The 15,554-nt window shown below is 37.9% G+C and overlaps 1 protein-coding gene across 3 annotated transcripts in view; it reads left to right on the forward strand.

Annotated features, from left to right (window-relative positions):
- Positions 1 to 15,554, forward strand: part of LOC120418796 (oxysterol-binding protein-related protein 9) — a 75,308-nt gene that overhangs the window by 54,327 nt on the left and 5,427 nt on the right. The window contains exon 1 of one of the 3 annotated variants that reach the window (XM_039581280.2): positions 10,696 to 11,343. The exons of the other annotated variants lie outside the window; for them this stretch is intronic. Within the exon in view, the coding sequence (XP_039437214.1) occupies positions 11,282 to 11,343 (62 nt within the window). The 5' untranslated portion in view covers positions 10,696 to 11,281. Of the gene's footprint in view, positions 1 to 10,695; positions 11,344 to 15,554 lie in introns of those variants that run through there. 3 annotated transcript variants of the gene reach the window in all.

The raw sequence follows: 15,554 nt of genomic DNA on the forward strand, positions 1-15,554 counted from the left end.
TACCTGTTGGCTCCGAAAACCGGCTCCGTGGCTTAATGGTTACGGCTTCTGTCTCACAAGCAGAAGGTTCAGGGATCAAATAATAAAAATTTGGAATCAGGAATCTGAACATTGAATATGAACAAAATCAAAAATGAATCAGGTAGGATTCGAACTCACATTTTTGGATTGATGGTCTGGCACTCTAACCAGTCGGCCATCTGAAGGTTATGAAACATAAGGGTAATTCTCTGCCAACTCACACAGCAGTTGCCCCGACCTCTCTTCGATTTGCGTGAAACTTTGTCCTAAGGGGTAACTTTTGTCCCTGATCACGAATCCGAGGTCCGTTTTTTGATATCTCGTGACGGAGGGGCGGTACGACCCCTTCCATTTTTGCACATGCGAAAAAAGAGGTGTTTTTCAATAATTTGCAGCCTGAAACGGTGATGAGATAGAAATTTGGTGTCAAAGGGACTTTTATGTAAAATTAGACGCCCGATTTGATGGCGTACTCAGAATTCCGAAAAAACGTATTTTTCATCGAAAAAAACACTAAAAAAGTTTTAAAAATTCTCCCATTTTCCGTTACTCGACTGTAAAAAATTTTGGAACATGTCATTTTATGGGAAATTTAATGTACTTTTTCGAATTTACATTGTCCCAGAAGGGTCATTTTTTTCATTTAGAACAAAATTTTTCATTTTAAAATTTCGTGTTTTTTCTAACTTTGCAGGGTTATTTTTTAGAGTGTAACAATGTTCTACAAAGTTGTAGAGCAGACAATTACAAAAATTTTGATATACATACATAAGGGGTTTGTGGGTCTCGTGGCGCAGGGGTAGCGGCTTCGGCTGCCGATCCCGATGATGCTATGAGACGCGGGTTCGATTCCCGCCTTATCCACTGAGCTTCTATCGGATGGTGAAGTAAAACGTCGGTCCCGGTTTCTCCTGTCTCGTCAGAGGCGCTGGAGCAGAAATCCCACGTTAGAGGAAGGCCATGCCCCGGGGGGCGTAGTGCCAATAGTTTCGTTTCGTTTACATAAGGGGTTTGCTTATAAACATCACAAATTATCACGATTTTACGAAAAAAAGTTTTAAAAAAGTTGGTCGTCATCGATCATGGCCGTTCATGGTCACCCGCGACAGACACGGACGACGAAACAAAGAGAAACGCAAAAAGTAACTTTTTCAAAACTTTTTTTCGTAAAATCGCGATAACTTGTGATGTTTATAAGCAAACCCCTTATGTCTATATATCAAAATTTTTGGAATTGTCTGCTCTACAACTTTGTAGAACATTGTTACACTCTAAAAAATAACCCTGCAAAGTTAGAAAAAACACGAAATTTTAAAATGAAAAATTTTGTTCTAAATGAAAAAATGACCCTTCTGGGACAATGTAGATTCGAAAAGTACATTAAATTTCCCATAAAATGACATGTTCCAAAATTTTTTACAGTCGAGTAACGGAAAATGGGAGAATTTTTAAAACTTTTTTAGTGTTTTTTTCGATGAAAAATACGTTTTTTCGGAATTCTGAGTACGCCATCAAATCGGGCGTCTAATTTTACATAAAAGTCCCTTCGACACCAAATTTCTATCTCATCACCGTTTCAGGCTGCAAATTATTGAAAAACACCTCTTTTTTCGCATGTTCAAAAATGGAAGGGGTCGTACCGCCCCTCCGTCACGAGATATCAAAAAACGGACCTCGGATTCGTGATCAGGGACAAAAGTTACCCCTTAGGACAAAGTTTCACGCAAATCGAAGAGGGGTCGGGGCAACTTTTCCCGATTTCGTGTGAGTTGGTAGAGAATTACCCATAATGTATTTTTCTCATATTAAGGTTTTGAAAAGCATCATTCACGGTCGGCCATTTGGCGGCATGTTTGTTTTGGAAAAACATTGCAATGACTCAGAATGTATCAATAAAAAAATAGTTTTGTTTGTGTTGCTTGCAGAAGCATGTTTTTTTAATTCCTAACTTATTTTTTTTAGGTCCTTTTAGGTGCTGTGACCAGATTAAGACTGAGGATCGGTAAATAACTAATATATAACAAAAAAAAATAAAAACAGCTCCTTAAAATCCATACTTGGAGATCATGTAACTGACTAGGGTTACTTGGTCCAAGCGGGTCTTGCAGGTCTTGAACCTGCCGATGTACTCGGAGAAAATGTCTCACAGCTCAGCCGAACTGTAGAGCACCTCCCCGGCTTTCTCCTCCGTGGCTCCACCGTCTCGGGACCCACTGCTTCCTTTGCTGCTTCCTGCGGGTCAAGGGCGATTATTCGATTCTGCTTCTCCGCTTTCCGTACCGGCGGTGCAATTCCTGCACTGGGTCACGTTCTGTCGCTAATTCCGGTAGGCTTCCCACCGGATGTGGAATCTTCTCAAGCGCTTGATTTCACTCAGCTGCTTCAGGTTGGTGTACTCCTTCGGGAACGTAACAATGTACGGGGTTTCCTCCGAGGAGGCGAACTCTCCCTTTCTCTTGATGGCGTGCACCTCTACAGCATCCAGATTTTGCGCTTCCTTGAGGTTCTTCTTGACGTAATCGGGTGAAGCCGGTGGAAGTCCTCTCACAACGACGCGGCACACAAAGTTAATCGCTACAGTTTTGCCAGTTTAATTTTTTTAAACTTTTGCTCTTCTACACATTATCACAAATTGAAAAACGAATCTTTTGCTCCTTGAACTAAACGAATTGGTTGAAATTTGAGTTTTTGTCAGCCATTTCTTTGCGTGACGGGACAACGAAAGAAGCAGATTTATGATTCCTCTCCCATTCAACGGCTTGCAGACCTTATCAACATTTTTGGCGTTTTAGGTAAGAAAACGGATTTAAAGCACATTGCAATTATTGAATCATAACAATGAAATCGTTCTTTTAAAAAATCACATTGAAAATTGAAAAAAGTTAGTTTTTTTTTGTAGCTTCGCTAAGAATCGGTCTTCTACAAACAACACAAAGAAACCCGTTTTTAAATTAATAAATTCTGAATCAAGATTTGAATGTTCTTCTAAAAAAAAATTAACGCCAAATGACCGATCAAGAATGATGCCTTTAAGAGCCTTAAAGATCATAGGTCCGTCTGGTGCTTGCTTCTATGTTAAGGCGGGGCCGGACATTTCTGATATAATTAAAATCGCGATAGATGTTTATACATAATTTGAAAATATTTTTCAAAGATTTGCAATAAAATATTTTTTAACATTGGAAACTATGATTACAAAAAAGGTTTTTGTATGAAGCGAGTTGATTTTTTGGCTCTATCTCCTCTACATTTATCAATAAAATTTCAACCGCAGCTGAATTTTAGCCACGATTTGCGAGAAATAAGCTTTAAAATTATTTTGATTACCTTCAATATCTATTTATTATCATTCCCATTTTTGCAAACTATCTCAAAGACAAAGACTTATTTTTTTCAAAAAAAAAACCTATTTGGTATAAGCCGTTTGAAGAAGTATGAAATGTCATTTCAGTAAATCTTTCCCTGTTCCTGAGTTGAACACCCGTGAAGAGTATCGGGGCCGGTATTTGCAAAGCGGATTCAGTGACAGTGTATTTTAATCAACTTAATGTTAACATGTTAAGGTTAATGATAACATTCCATAGGTTGTCTTCCTAAGGTGTCGTCAGTTTGTGTCGATACACTACCTTCCCGTTACTAAGCAATCGATTCCAGAAGGGAAAAGATCACCAGTTGTGTTGGTACGAGCCGGGATTTGAACCCCGATCTACCGCTTACGAGGCGGAAGCGTTACCACTGGGCTACGTGGCTCGGTCACTAACTCCTGACAAGGTTTCAGTGAGGAAGGCGAAAAACTAATAAAAATAGAAGTCTGATCAACTAAAAACAATATAAATACATTTTTCTGCATTGGTTATCATAATTAGCATGTTTAAACACGTTTAAAAATATTCTGAATATTTATGAAATTCCACAAAAACGTTCAATCATCGCGTAAAAAATGCATCGTCAATACATGCAAATTTGGAAAACTTATGATTGCAAAATAACAGGACAGGTGCATAATACATTTTACAATAATTTTTTTGTATTCAAATTTTGAAACCATGCCTCGTAATTTGATTTTTTATACTTTTCCTTTAAACCTCCCACCAATCACCGCTTGCCATGCTGGCACTTTCTAACCACCCATTATTTTTAATGCTTGGGAAAAGTCACTCTAGCGCAAAATTCGCTTCCAAATTGTACATAACAAAAACACAGACACACATCACAGTCTTTTCGTCCATTCACAAAATCAACCAAATGAAAACTGTCCTGCCAACCACGAAGCGGTTTCTGAATTCTAGAAGAGAGGAGTGAGAGAAAATGAGAATGGACAACTACAGATTTTACTTGCTTTTCTTGAAACAAAGGGAAATGTAAGTAACCCACAGTCGCCAAAATATACTGCAGTCTCTTGTGGAAAGTAAGAAAAAATATGAAGATGCAAAAGTCAATCAGTTAGTCAGATCTCTTTTTGAAATTATCTCTATCGAAATAATCGTTTAAATGATTGCATTTCAACCAACAATACAAAAAATAAGATCTAATTTGAATGTCATTTTCAGGGCTGAATTGTTGCCACTTAAAGTGTGAAAGTGACTTTATAGTCATTCTGGTTTTTAATGAAAGGTTTAATTTTTTGGCAACAAAAAACTGATGATTTGTATATATTTTGATCCTGATTGTAATTGTAATTGTAATTTTATTGAAACGACATCCTGTTAGTTAACACTGTATATCAGGGCAAGGAGGTACGAGACAAATATTGTGTTCAAAAATGTATCAACATTATCATTTTGCATGTTTGAATGTGAATGAAAATGGTTAATTTCGTTAAAATTTTCATCTAAAAATTCTGAAAATGTGTTATAAAACGTTCAAATTTTACTTCAGTAGAAACTGTAATAATAGTTAAAATATATTTGTTCAAATATAACGTCCAGAGATTTTTGGGATTGGGATTCATATTAATTACAAGTTTATTAAGCACCAATTTTATTATGGACTGAGCCTCAAATTTAATTTGCACTAAGAAACCATGCAACTCGGGATTCAAACTCATGACATTTAGATCAAAAACCATCCACATTAAAGACCCAAAGGTCTTTTGTGGTCTCTATTGCAAGTTTCTGCTCGAACCAAAGAGTCCGAAGGCTTGAATGGGGAGGGCACCCAAATCTCTTTATACTCCAAGGAACCTTTCACCCCAGGGTTCAAACTGACGACCTTTGGATTGCGAGGCCAACCGCCGCTAGTGATTCCATCGAAGCAGGCTTGGATTGTTGTGTTGTTTGTACTTATGGCATGGAGACGACTCCTAAACAACAACCAAGGCCGGGACGGACATTTTACTTCCTCATCCGATAGAAGGTTGGAGCAGATGGAAATCGAACCCAGAATCTTCCGCTTACAAAGCGGACAGCGTAACTATTCAGCTAAGCCTGCTGCCTAACATTTAGACATTTAGATAACAAATCTGAGTAACTGAACCAAATTTAAATTGAAATTAGAAAAATACTTGCTCGAGAACACTTCACAATCATTTTTCATTGGTTGCATTTGATTAAAAATAATTTAAAAAATTGCTGCGGCTTAATTTTGTTTCGGTGTCTGTGGTGGCATGAAAAATGCAATGAAAAGCTTATGAATAAAAAAATATACTGTCTTGACTTTTTTTTTGTTTTGTCAATTAAAAACAATTAAAAACCAGATAATAATTATAGAAGCGTTTTTTTTAAGTTTTATAGATTATAATTAGGGCTTGCGATTTTTCACGGCGATTGTTATAGAGCGAGTTGTGGCGCTATAACCACGGCAAATAGTGTCCAGGGCATTCGTGGAAATACAATGTCCCATCCCAGAGGGTCCCGGAGTACCAAACCATCTTAGCATGGTGCTCCCAACGAATACAACCAAATCTCGGAGCGTATGGTGGTGTGTCCCCACGCTTCTTCCTCCCCTGTCGATTCAGAATTGTGTTGTTGTTCGAACACTCACTGCTCAAACTCAACCCAATTACGAATCATCTCTGCGATACGGCTTTACGCAGTAGGCCTGGCCGCTTTAACGCTTGTGATGTTTCAATGCATTTCAATGCAATGGCGCACTACAAATGTTAATAAATGACAAGAAGAGTGCTAGGCGTCATCTAACCTAAGGCACTCTCCAGGATCCCTTCGAAAGATTGGCTGCGCTAGGGTCTGATTAGATTAGATTAGATTAGGGCTTGCGATTTTTCACGGCGAAAAAATTGAAATTTTGCGGTACTCAAAAATCTGCCTAAAATTAACTCAAAATTGTGTCATTTATGTTATTTATGTACAGGAAAGTTACTGAAAAAGTAAGCAGTTGTTTAAGATACTGCAAACTTTTTACTAAAGAAATTTACGATTCAACCATCCCAATTTTACTGATATTTTTTAAATTTAATTTGCAAAACTATCTTTAAAACTAAGTACATCATTCAATATATATTAAAAATAATCACAACTATTCGATAAATCCACCAAAAGTAAAATTTGTAGATTAAGAGATATAACATTTTGTTTGCAAATAGTTTTCAGGAATAGTGAAATTTGAGTATTTCGCAAAAATTTCATTTAAAACAGTTTTGTTTACCATTTCGTCGCTTGTGTGCTATATTGGGTCGCGTCTGCTGTTAAAAGATAGGACGTGTCACAAGATAGCACACATGCGACGATTTGTTATTGATAAGTCCAGTAAATTAGAACATGTTGCAAAGTGCTTAAAACAATTTCTAAAAACATAAACAACTTTATTTTTGTACAAAATTTTCTTTTTACAGAGATTCGAAAATAAATAGTAAAACTGCTCTGCACTTTCATTCGTTGTAGTTTTGAAAATCGTCCGTTCACATTTTTTGTGAAATAAAGCATAAGCATAAGCAGTTGCTACTCCGTTATTGACCAGGACCTCTAGAAGTTACATCCACGAGCCGTGGAAGATGAGTGGGTGCTATCTTTCCTCGCTTCGCAACTTCTCAAAGGCCCCTATTATGCTGATCAATACTGGCGCCGGCCACGACCAGTGGTAGGGTCACGGGGAAGTGGATGGGAATGTTAGTCCGATACTTGAGTGATAGAGACCGCCCAATCGACTGCATCTCCGACAAAGTATCACATGAGTTTTGAGGGGGTTAGTAGATGGGTATGAGGTCAGGATTCGCGAGTGGCAGTGATGTGACCATGAGCATTTTGTTTATCGGTTAAACATTTTAAATCTTAGGCAGCCGGTTGCGGAAAGATCGATAACACAGTCCAACAAGATTTTGTCTCTGAGACAAGTATATGTGTTCCTAGTAGAATTTTGCCTGCTGAATCCGAATCCGGGTCCAGAATTGCTCCAAATGGTCCCAATTTTGAGATACACCCGTTTGAAATGTTAGTTTAGGCCAAAATTAGCTACTTTGTCGACTATTTTACAAAAGAACTATTGAATAAACAAATAAACCAATACATGTATCTTAAAGTTCACGTTCTCCCCTTTATGAAACACCCCTGGTTTTTAAAATTTGATTGTTTCTACGCATATTTATAGCCATTGTTAAATTATAATTTGACTTGCATGCAAGTTGGAAAAACTTGAATGAGAACCAACTGAAAATATAATTTTCAAATGGATATAATTATGCGTAGAAACTATCAAATTTTAAAAACCAGGGGTGTTTCAGAAAGGGGAGAACGTGAACTTTAAGATACAAGTATTGGTTTATTTGTTTATTCAATATTTCTATTGTAAAATAGTCGACAAAGTAGCTATTGGCCTAAACTAACATTTCAAACTGGTGTATCTCAAAATTGGGACCATTTGGAGCAATTCTGGACCCGGATTCGGATTTAGCTGGCAAAAATCTACTAGAAACACATGTTCTCGTCCCAGAGACAAGAAACATTTGATTTTTTGTTGAACTGTGTAATTGATTATTTAAAAAGTTTTTTATCGCACGCGTGCCAGCCGAGCAGTAGTGCTATGGGCTGGACTTATCAGTATATTTTTACTGTTTTAACAATTTAGATAACGCGAGCAAATTTCAAAAATGACGCTTTACTCTTCATAAAATCGATAGATCAAGAGTTTATACTAAAGCTGCAAGTTAGAATAAATTTTTAGATCATTTACGACGAAAATTATCGCGAAAAACCAGGACTGCGCGTCTCCAGAAGCACTGCACTTATGATGGCATTATTCAATTATTATGACCAATCACCCCATGCACACAAACAGCGACACAAAAGAGACAAAAATTATCACGAAAAAACAGGACTGCGCGTCCCCAGAAGCACCGCACTTATCCGTTCACATTTTTTGTGAAATGTAACAAAAAATCATGCTTTTCGTAACTTTTCGTAAAACAATATTTTCGAAAATGAGTTTCAAAATGCCTGTTAAAATTCTTCTGGTTTGCTCGAATAAAAAAACTCGATATTCAAATACACTTAGGGACAGTTGGTTAATTAATTAATAAGAATTTCGCGGCATTTCACGGTATTTACGAAATTCCACGGTCAAGGGCAAATTTCACGGGCTACACGGCTTCCGCGAAATCGCGAAAAATCACTAGCCATAATTGGGTACTAAAGCCCTATGCCAATTTTTATGTACAACGGTAAAAAACACGATTAAAAACCATTTCTGATCACTTTTTTTCATTTTAATGCAAAATTTTTTTTTGACAAGACAACATTTTTTCGATGGATCAACTATGATCCCCTTGGAACGACCTGTCAAGTAGGAGCTTTTCTGTCAAGAAGGACCGCGAGGTTAATTTTTCAAAATTGATTTAAAAATCCATTTTAAGCTCTTTATGGTCGTAGAAAGGGTCATTGTACTCAGAAAAATAAGCTTTATCGCTGTGAACAATAATATCAGCAATCTAAGCTTCATCTTAGGACCCAATTATAATAAAGTGATTTGTTTACTTTTGGCCCCCAAGCTCGTGCAAGGTTCAAATTTGGCACCCCTGTTCTACAGCCTCTTTGGCCAAAATAACAAACCCCATTTTTTGTGTGGCGATTAGAGTGGTTCTAGGTGAGTTAGGGTGGTCAAAAAAATTTTCTGCAACGGCTGCGTTCTACAAGGAAAAAAAAACTTAGAAGTTCAAAAACATGGCTGAATATAAAAAAAAAATGTTTTTTGTGGATGTTTAAGCATGTTTTACAAAACAAATTTTAAAATATTTAATATTTTCCATTAACATGATTAAGAGACATGTTTTTTTTTTAATCTATCGGATATTGGTACATTGATCGAATTTGAATTACCATGCGTCTTTAGCTGAAAATACTACTTAGCGAAGACAGCAAATCGATTAGAAAATTGCTTCTTGAGATACAGATTTTATTCAACTACCAAATTTATATGGCGACATGTATGGACAAACCAATAATGCAAAATGTATTGTTTGGTCAAAAAATATTAAGCCTGTCGATTTTGTTGAGAATTGGGTACTAAAGCCCTATGTCAATTTTTATGTACAACGGTAAAAAACACGATCAAAAACCATTTCTGATCACTTTTTTTCATTTAAATGCAAAAAAAAATTATGACGAGACAACATTTTTTCGATGGATCAACTATGGTCCCCTTGGAACGAGCTGTCAAGTAGGAGCTTTTCTGTCAAGAAGGACCGCGAGGTTAATTTTTCAAAATTGATTTAAAAATCCTTTTTAAACTCATTGTGGTCGTAGAAAGGGTCATTGTACTCAGAAAAATAAGCTTTATCGCTGTAAACAATAATATCAGCAATCCAAGCTTCATTTTAGGACCCAATTGCTTCTGTACCCAAATGAGCCTATTGGAGACGGATGGTGTCTCAAATTTCAGATTTTCTCTCCTCCTGAGATTTTTTTTCGCGTTTTACAGTGCCTGCTCGTCTATATATTTCTGAGGAAGAACAACCCGACTGTGGGTCCTTTTCTCAGCTGCTCTTTGGCCGAGAACTCTTTCTTTTTTTACCCTCCGAAGTCGCCACTCACTCGCCGCCAGCCAGTTGGTTTCGAGAACGCTCCGTAGAACGTTGGGGTTCTGGGGGCCGCATCGGTGCTCGTCGGTCCGTCCGTCGCTGATTGAGCAATCCAAAATTAACCCAAAGAAAAAAAAAAACGCGTCATTAATCGTGCAAAAATTTGGCGCGCGCGTGCGATGAGAAATTTTCCGACCGGAAGTCGCAGTCTGGCAGCGGTCGATAGAAAGTTTCCGGCGCGGTGCGGGCCGGAAGTGGCGGCTCGTTGGCTGGCTGATTGGTTGTCCGTTTCTTTTTTGACGATTGGGGAAATGCGATCGAATCAATTATAGTGTCTTCCATACAAGTAGAAAGTAAAATAGTGTAGAAAAGCGGAACAACTTGCTCAAAATATTCGCGCGAGATTTCTCGCGACGCTCTCCCGTGCTCTCTCGCAATCTCTCCCGTTTTTGTGTTTTATAGAATCTCGTGACGGCGACGACTTGGTGCGTTGTTCTTTCTTCCCCGATATTGAGTTCTGTGTTTATGTGGACAGAACGTCCCGTAAATGCATACAACTGCCATGCTGCGACGGCCAGCTGCCGTGTGCTGAGTGTGCACATTTCACTTTAAATTGTGTACAAACACAGGTCGTCGCGACTGTTTGGTGTTCAGTTTAGTCAACATTAAGGATCGGTATCTAGAACTCCAGGCTCTCTATTGAAGAGGGATAAGATATAGAAGTGTGATGAATCACAACAGCAAGTAAAAGTGATAGAAAAGAGACAATAGCAATAGTAATATTGGAGGACCACCAGATCGCCGTACAACAACGGAGTTGAACTGTAGCTGAATTTTTCATGTTCCCCCGAAACGTGAATAATATGGGCTCCGCAATATGTGTGTGACACACACGAGAAACCATCATCGAGTCCTGGCGTGATGTTGCACAAAGTATAACTATACGTATATGTTTATCGATTAGTTTATATTATTACGGTTTTCACTCATCACACGGCGAAACGGACCGCAATTTCCTGGCTCGTGAATTGAACCAGGAAAAATAAAACACAAAACTTCCCCCCGTAGATTGTGTATCTCAAAAGGTCTTCAAAATAGTGTGATAGTCGAGTGTACCTTCCTTCTAACAGGACCAACCCCAAACTCTTCCATTGCGTCGAATGTCGAGAATCAACCGGAAAATTGCGAAAAATCCGCGATGTCGTAACTGCTGCCTCTAAGTCGGGCACGGAAATAGTGCGTGCGTGAGTGTGTTTGTGCTGTGAGAAGAAGAAAAAACACCAAGGAAATATCATGTTCCGCTCGTTGGCAGAGAAATTTTCATTTCGTCGAAGTAGCTCCGTGGCCGTCGATAGGTAAATCCAACTTTTGCCCCACCATCATCTATCTTCTCAAACAGAACAAAAAAAAACCCTTCTTTTTCTGCTCTGGCGATGAACCCCATCTCTGACCGACGCCGCCGCATACCTATTTATTATTTATTTATGCATGTACGGAATACGATTTGGGGTCATATCACTGCATTGCTCTCTAGTGACGTCACAGCAGCAGCGTCGTGGCTTGGCGTCGTCGATGGCGATGTTTGAAGAAGATGAAAATCCGAAGAAGAAAAAAAACCCGTGACACTGGCGCAAAGATCGGACGTGTCTTTGGGGCAGATAAGCATAGTGGAAATTTGAGAAGAGGGAAAAAACAACACAAACTAATCGATTGATTTCACGCATCATCAAAATCGAATCAGATTTGTTGGTTGCTAAGAACACTTCATTGAAATTTTATCATTTTTTTCGGATACCTTATGCTTCGACAAGGGATAATCGCCAAACAATCAATTTCGCTTGCGAACTTTCAAATCACGCAAAAGAAAAAAAAATAAAATAAAAATAAAAAAATGAAATAACAAGCCATGGTCTCAACACTGTTTTTGCCTTCCTCACATTACTGAGGAAAGGCTATAAAATCACTCGAAAAATGAACTTCTCAATTAGACCTCCTAGACCCACCTTCATGTATACCTATCGACTCAGAATCAAATTCTGAGCAAATGTCTGTGTGTGTGGTGGGATGTTGATCAAAAAATTGTCACTCGATTATCTCGACATTGGCTGAACCGATTTCGTCCGTTTTGGCGTCATTCGATCCGTCTTGGGGTCCCATAAGTCGCTATTAAAAATTATGCAATTTAGTTAAGTACTTCAAAAGTTATGCTAAAAAAACGAATTTAACAAAAGTCCGGAAGATTGTAAAAAGGGTGGTTTGTGTAAGAAAACCCGTCATGCTATACATTTTCAGAAAGGTATTTAAAAGACCTTTCCAACGCGTCCAAGACATTGAAGATCTGACAAATCTATCAAAAGTTATAAGCACTTAAGTGTTATTTATATGCTTTTTGGAGGCCGGATCTCAGATATGTTGATGAAAACGTTGTCCGGATCTCTCGTGCAATCTATCGTTGGATAGGTATTCAAAAGAGCTTTCCAATGCGTCCAAAACATTGAAGATCTGACAACCCTATCAAAAGTTATAAGCACTTAAGTGATATTTACGCACTTTTTCGAGGCCGGATCTCAGATATTTAGAAGAAAATGCTGTTTGGACCTCTCATACGACCTATCGTTGGATAGGTATTCAAAAGACCTTTCTAACGCGTCCAAAACTTTGAAGATCTGACAAACCTATCAAAAGTGATAAGCACTTAAGTGATATTAACGCATTTTTTGCATTTTGGATAGCACCATTTAAATGTGAGGAAGGCGCCAACCACCTAAGGGTGGATTAAGTAATGTTTTTAAAGTGCATTTTACACCTCCCCAGTTGTTCTGCAATCATTAGTTTTCAAAAGATCCAAGTATTGAAGAGATTTTTTTTCGCCAAAAAAAACTTTTTAAAAATATTTTCTACGGCCTTAGTCAATTCAGGGCTATCAGATCTTCGATGTTTTAGGGTCATTTGAAAGGTCTTTTAATTATCTAGCTGACTACTGATTACATGGTGGACCTGGACAACATTTTAATCGAAATATCTGAGATTCAGCCTCTAAAAACTGTAATAGTAGCACTTAAGTGCTCATAACTTTGATAGGATTATCAGAACTTCGATGTTTTAGGTTCATTTGAAAAATCTTTCTAACTGACGACGGGTCTCATGATGGACCCGGACATCATTTTCACCGAAATATCTGAAATTCGCACTATAAAAAGTGTATAAATATCACTTAATTGCCAATTACTTTTGATGGGTTTGTCAGATCTTCGATGTTTCAGGCTAATTGGAAAGGTCTTTTAAAAACCTTTCTAATACGATGTTATACGTTACAAAAACCATATTTTTTACAATCTTCCGGACTTTTTTGAAATCGTTTTTTTTAGCATAATTTTTGACGTACTTTTCTAAACTTCATAATATTAACTAGGGTTTTATAGGACCCCAAGACGGATCGAATGAGGCCAAAACGGTCCAAATCGGTTCAGCCAGTCCGGAGATACACAGACATTTGTTCAGAATTTGATTCAGAGTATACGTGAAGGTGGGTCTAAGAGGTTGAATTAAGAAGTTTTTCTAGTGATTTTATAGCCTTTCCTCAGTAAGGTAAGCAGGGCAAAAAATGTTTTTTGCGTTTTTTTTTTTAATTTTCGTACTTTTAACATAAAATTCGAGTTCTGCTAAAGAGATTTTCGTTCAGGGGTGCTCAAAGTTTTTAAAAGCCGGGCCAAATTTGAAGCTCAAATGAGTTTGCGGGCCGAATTCATAAAACGATTAAAAAAAAAATAATTTAATTTAAAAAACTAAAAAAAAATCAACTGAAGTTTTTGAAACTTCTTTTATTTTTAACATTTTCGTTGATTAAAATATTTGAAAACACAAAATGGCAGTTTGCGATCACTATTGTTGATATTATTGTTTTAAGAAATTGAAAATAAAAATTTGGCTGGATGTACTTGTGTTTTCATTAAAATTTTAAAGTTTAAAAAATGATGATATGTTATGTAACGACGTAATTTTATCCTTGAATTAGGTGTAACTAAGGAAAAATCATTGAGAGTCAGAATTTCAACATTTCAGTTATACAAATCGTCGCCATCGTGCTAACTTGACGTACGTGCATTTTGGGCCAAATTGAGTTAAGAACGCCATTTTGTGCAGCTCACAATACCTCACCTTTTGACCTTCACAGATCCCCAAAATTCGATTTCAATCCTGAGATATTCACCAAAAACCGAAAAAACTCCGTGCATTTTTGTCACTTTACATATGGAAGTAGTTTCAATCTTGTCGTGCTATCTTGTCACTCCCTGAAAATTGATGTAAGTGTGACAATTGGCCAAAGGGATTTTAGGTCAGGATGCGTTTGACGCACGTACAAGATAGACTACCGTAAACATTTGTAATTATAACTCGGGACTCCAGCAACCAAATACAACCAAACTTCGGGACAATGCACAGAATGGTCAGCCAAACAAAACGCGTTTGTTATTGTTTACATTGCGTGCTCTAGTTTTCGTTTATTCAAGGTCAAACATTAAAACGCGTTTTTCTCGGAACGTCGAAATGACGGGTGGTGCGACAAGATAGCACGACAACGTCGAAATGTTAGAATATGTTTTAAACATCCGTCAAGTTGAGTTCAAGTTCAAGTTGGAACGATGTTTTTGATCGCAAAAATTACAGATTTGATCAAAATGAGTTCTGCAAAGTTCTAGGATCATCTGGACATCCTAACAAATCACTGAAAAAAAGAAGCCTCTTGTTTGGTTGAGTTATGCCCGAGAACCAACGAGTTGAAGTTACCGTTCCAACATTTTTGGAGTCTGGGAGTTGGAATGTTAATAAATCATCAGTTTTTTTTTAACAAAAAATAGAAAAAAAAGTTACCATAAAAAAGATTAAAATAAACCTTGATGTATAAAATCACTTTACAAGTGGTCAACGGACCATTTTACATAAACTTTCAAGGTGGGTCCGCAGGCCACAAAAAATGGGAGTCAAAAGGTCCCGTGCTCCCCCTAAGTCGGCGCCCTTGGCGCGATTGCTTTTCCGCCCTGTGATGGAGGTCGTCACGGGACTAATGGAAGTCAAAAACTCGGCGGTGATGAGGGTGGAAATGGTAGGGACAACATTAGGGAAAACCACTTCTGGTTGGCCGCGTAGGACCATTTCTGCCGATATATTTGGCAAACGCAGCATCCAGGTGTGTCTCAAGGCGCTACATGATGGCCTTCTCCAATGAATCTTCCGCCTGGGCCAGCTTCGATATGGTCCAGCACGTCCTGTTTACCACCCTAAATGGCGCAGCGTACTTTTCCGGTTCGCCTGTGCCGCGCTTGCACTTTACTGCTCGACCTGCTCTTTGAGGACGCAAATTTTGCACCAGAAACAACAACAAACATGCGCGGTGTCAAACTGTCAAATCAATGTGTGTAAGGAGAAATGGCGTTGTTTTGGCCGTAAACAATCGTTAATGTATTTAATTCCTGCCGTTAATTAATTAAATAGTTTAATACCTTACTACTGTCGCGCCCCTCGTGAGGAAATGTATTGATTAAGAGACTTCTCAAATAGATGTGGC

Source organism: Culex pipiens, chromosome 3 (assembly GCF_016801865.2).
Source record: "Culex pipiens pallens isolate TS chromosome 3, TS_CPP_V2, whole genome shotgun sequence".
NCBI lineage: Eukaryota > Metazoa > Arthropoda > Insecta > Diptera > Culicidae > Culex > Culex pipiens.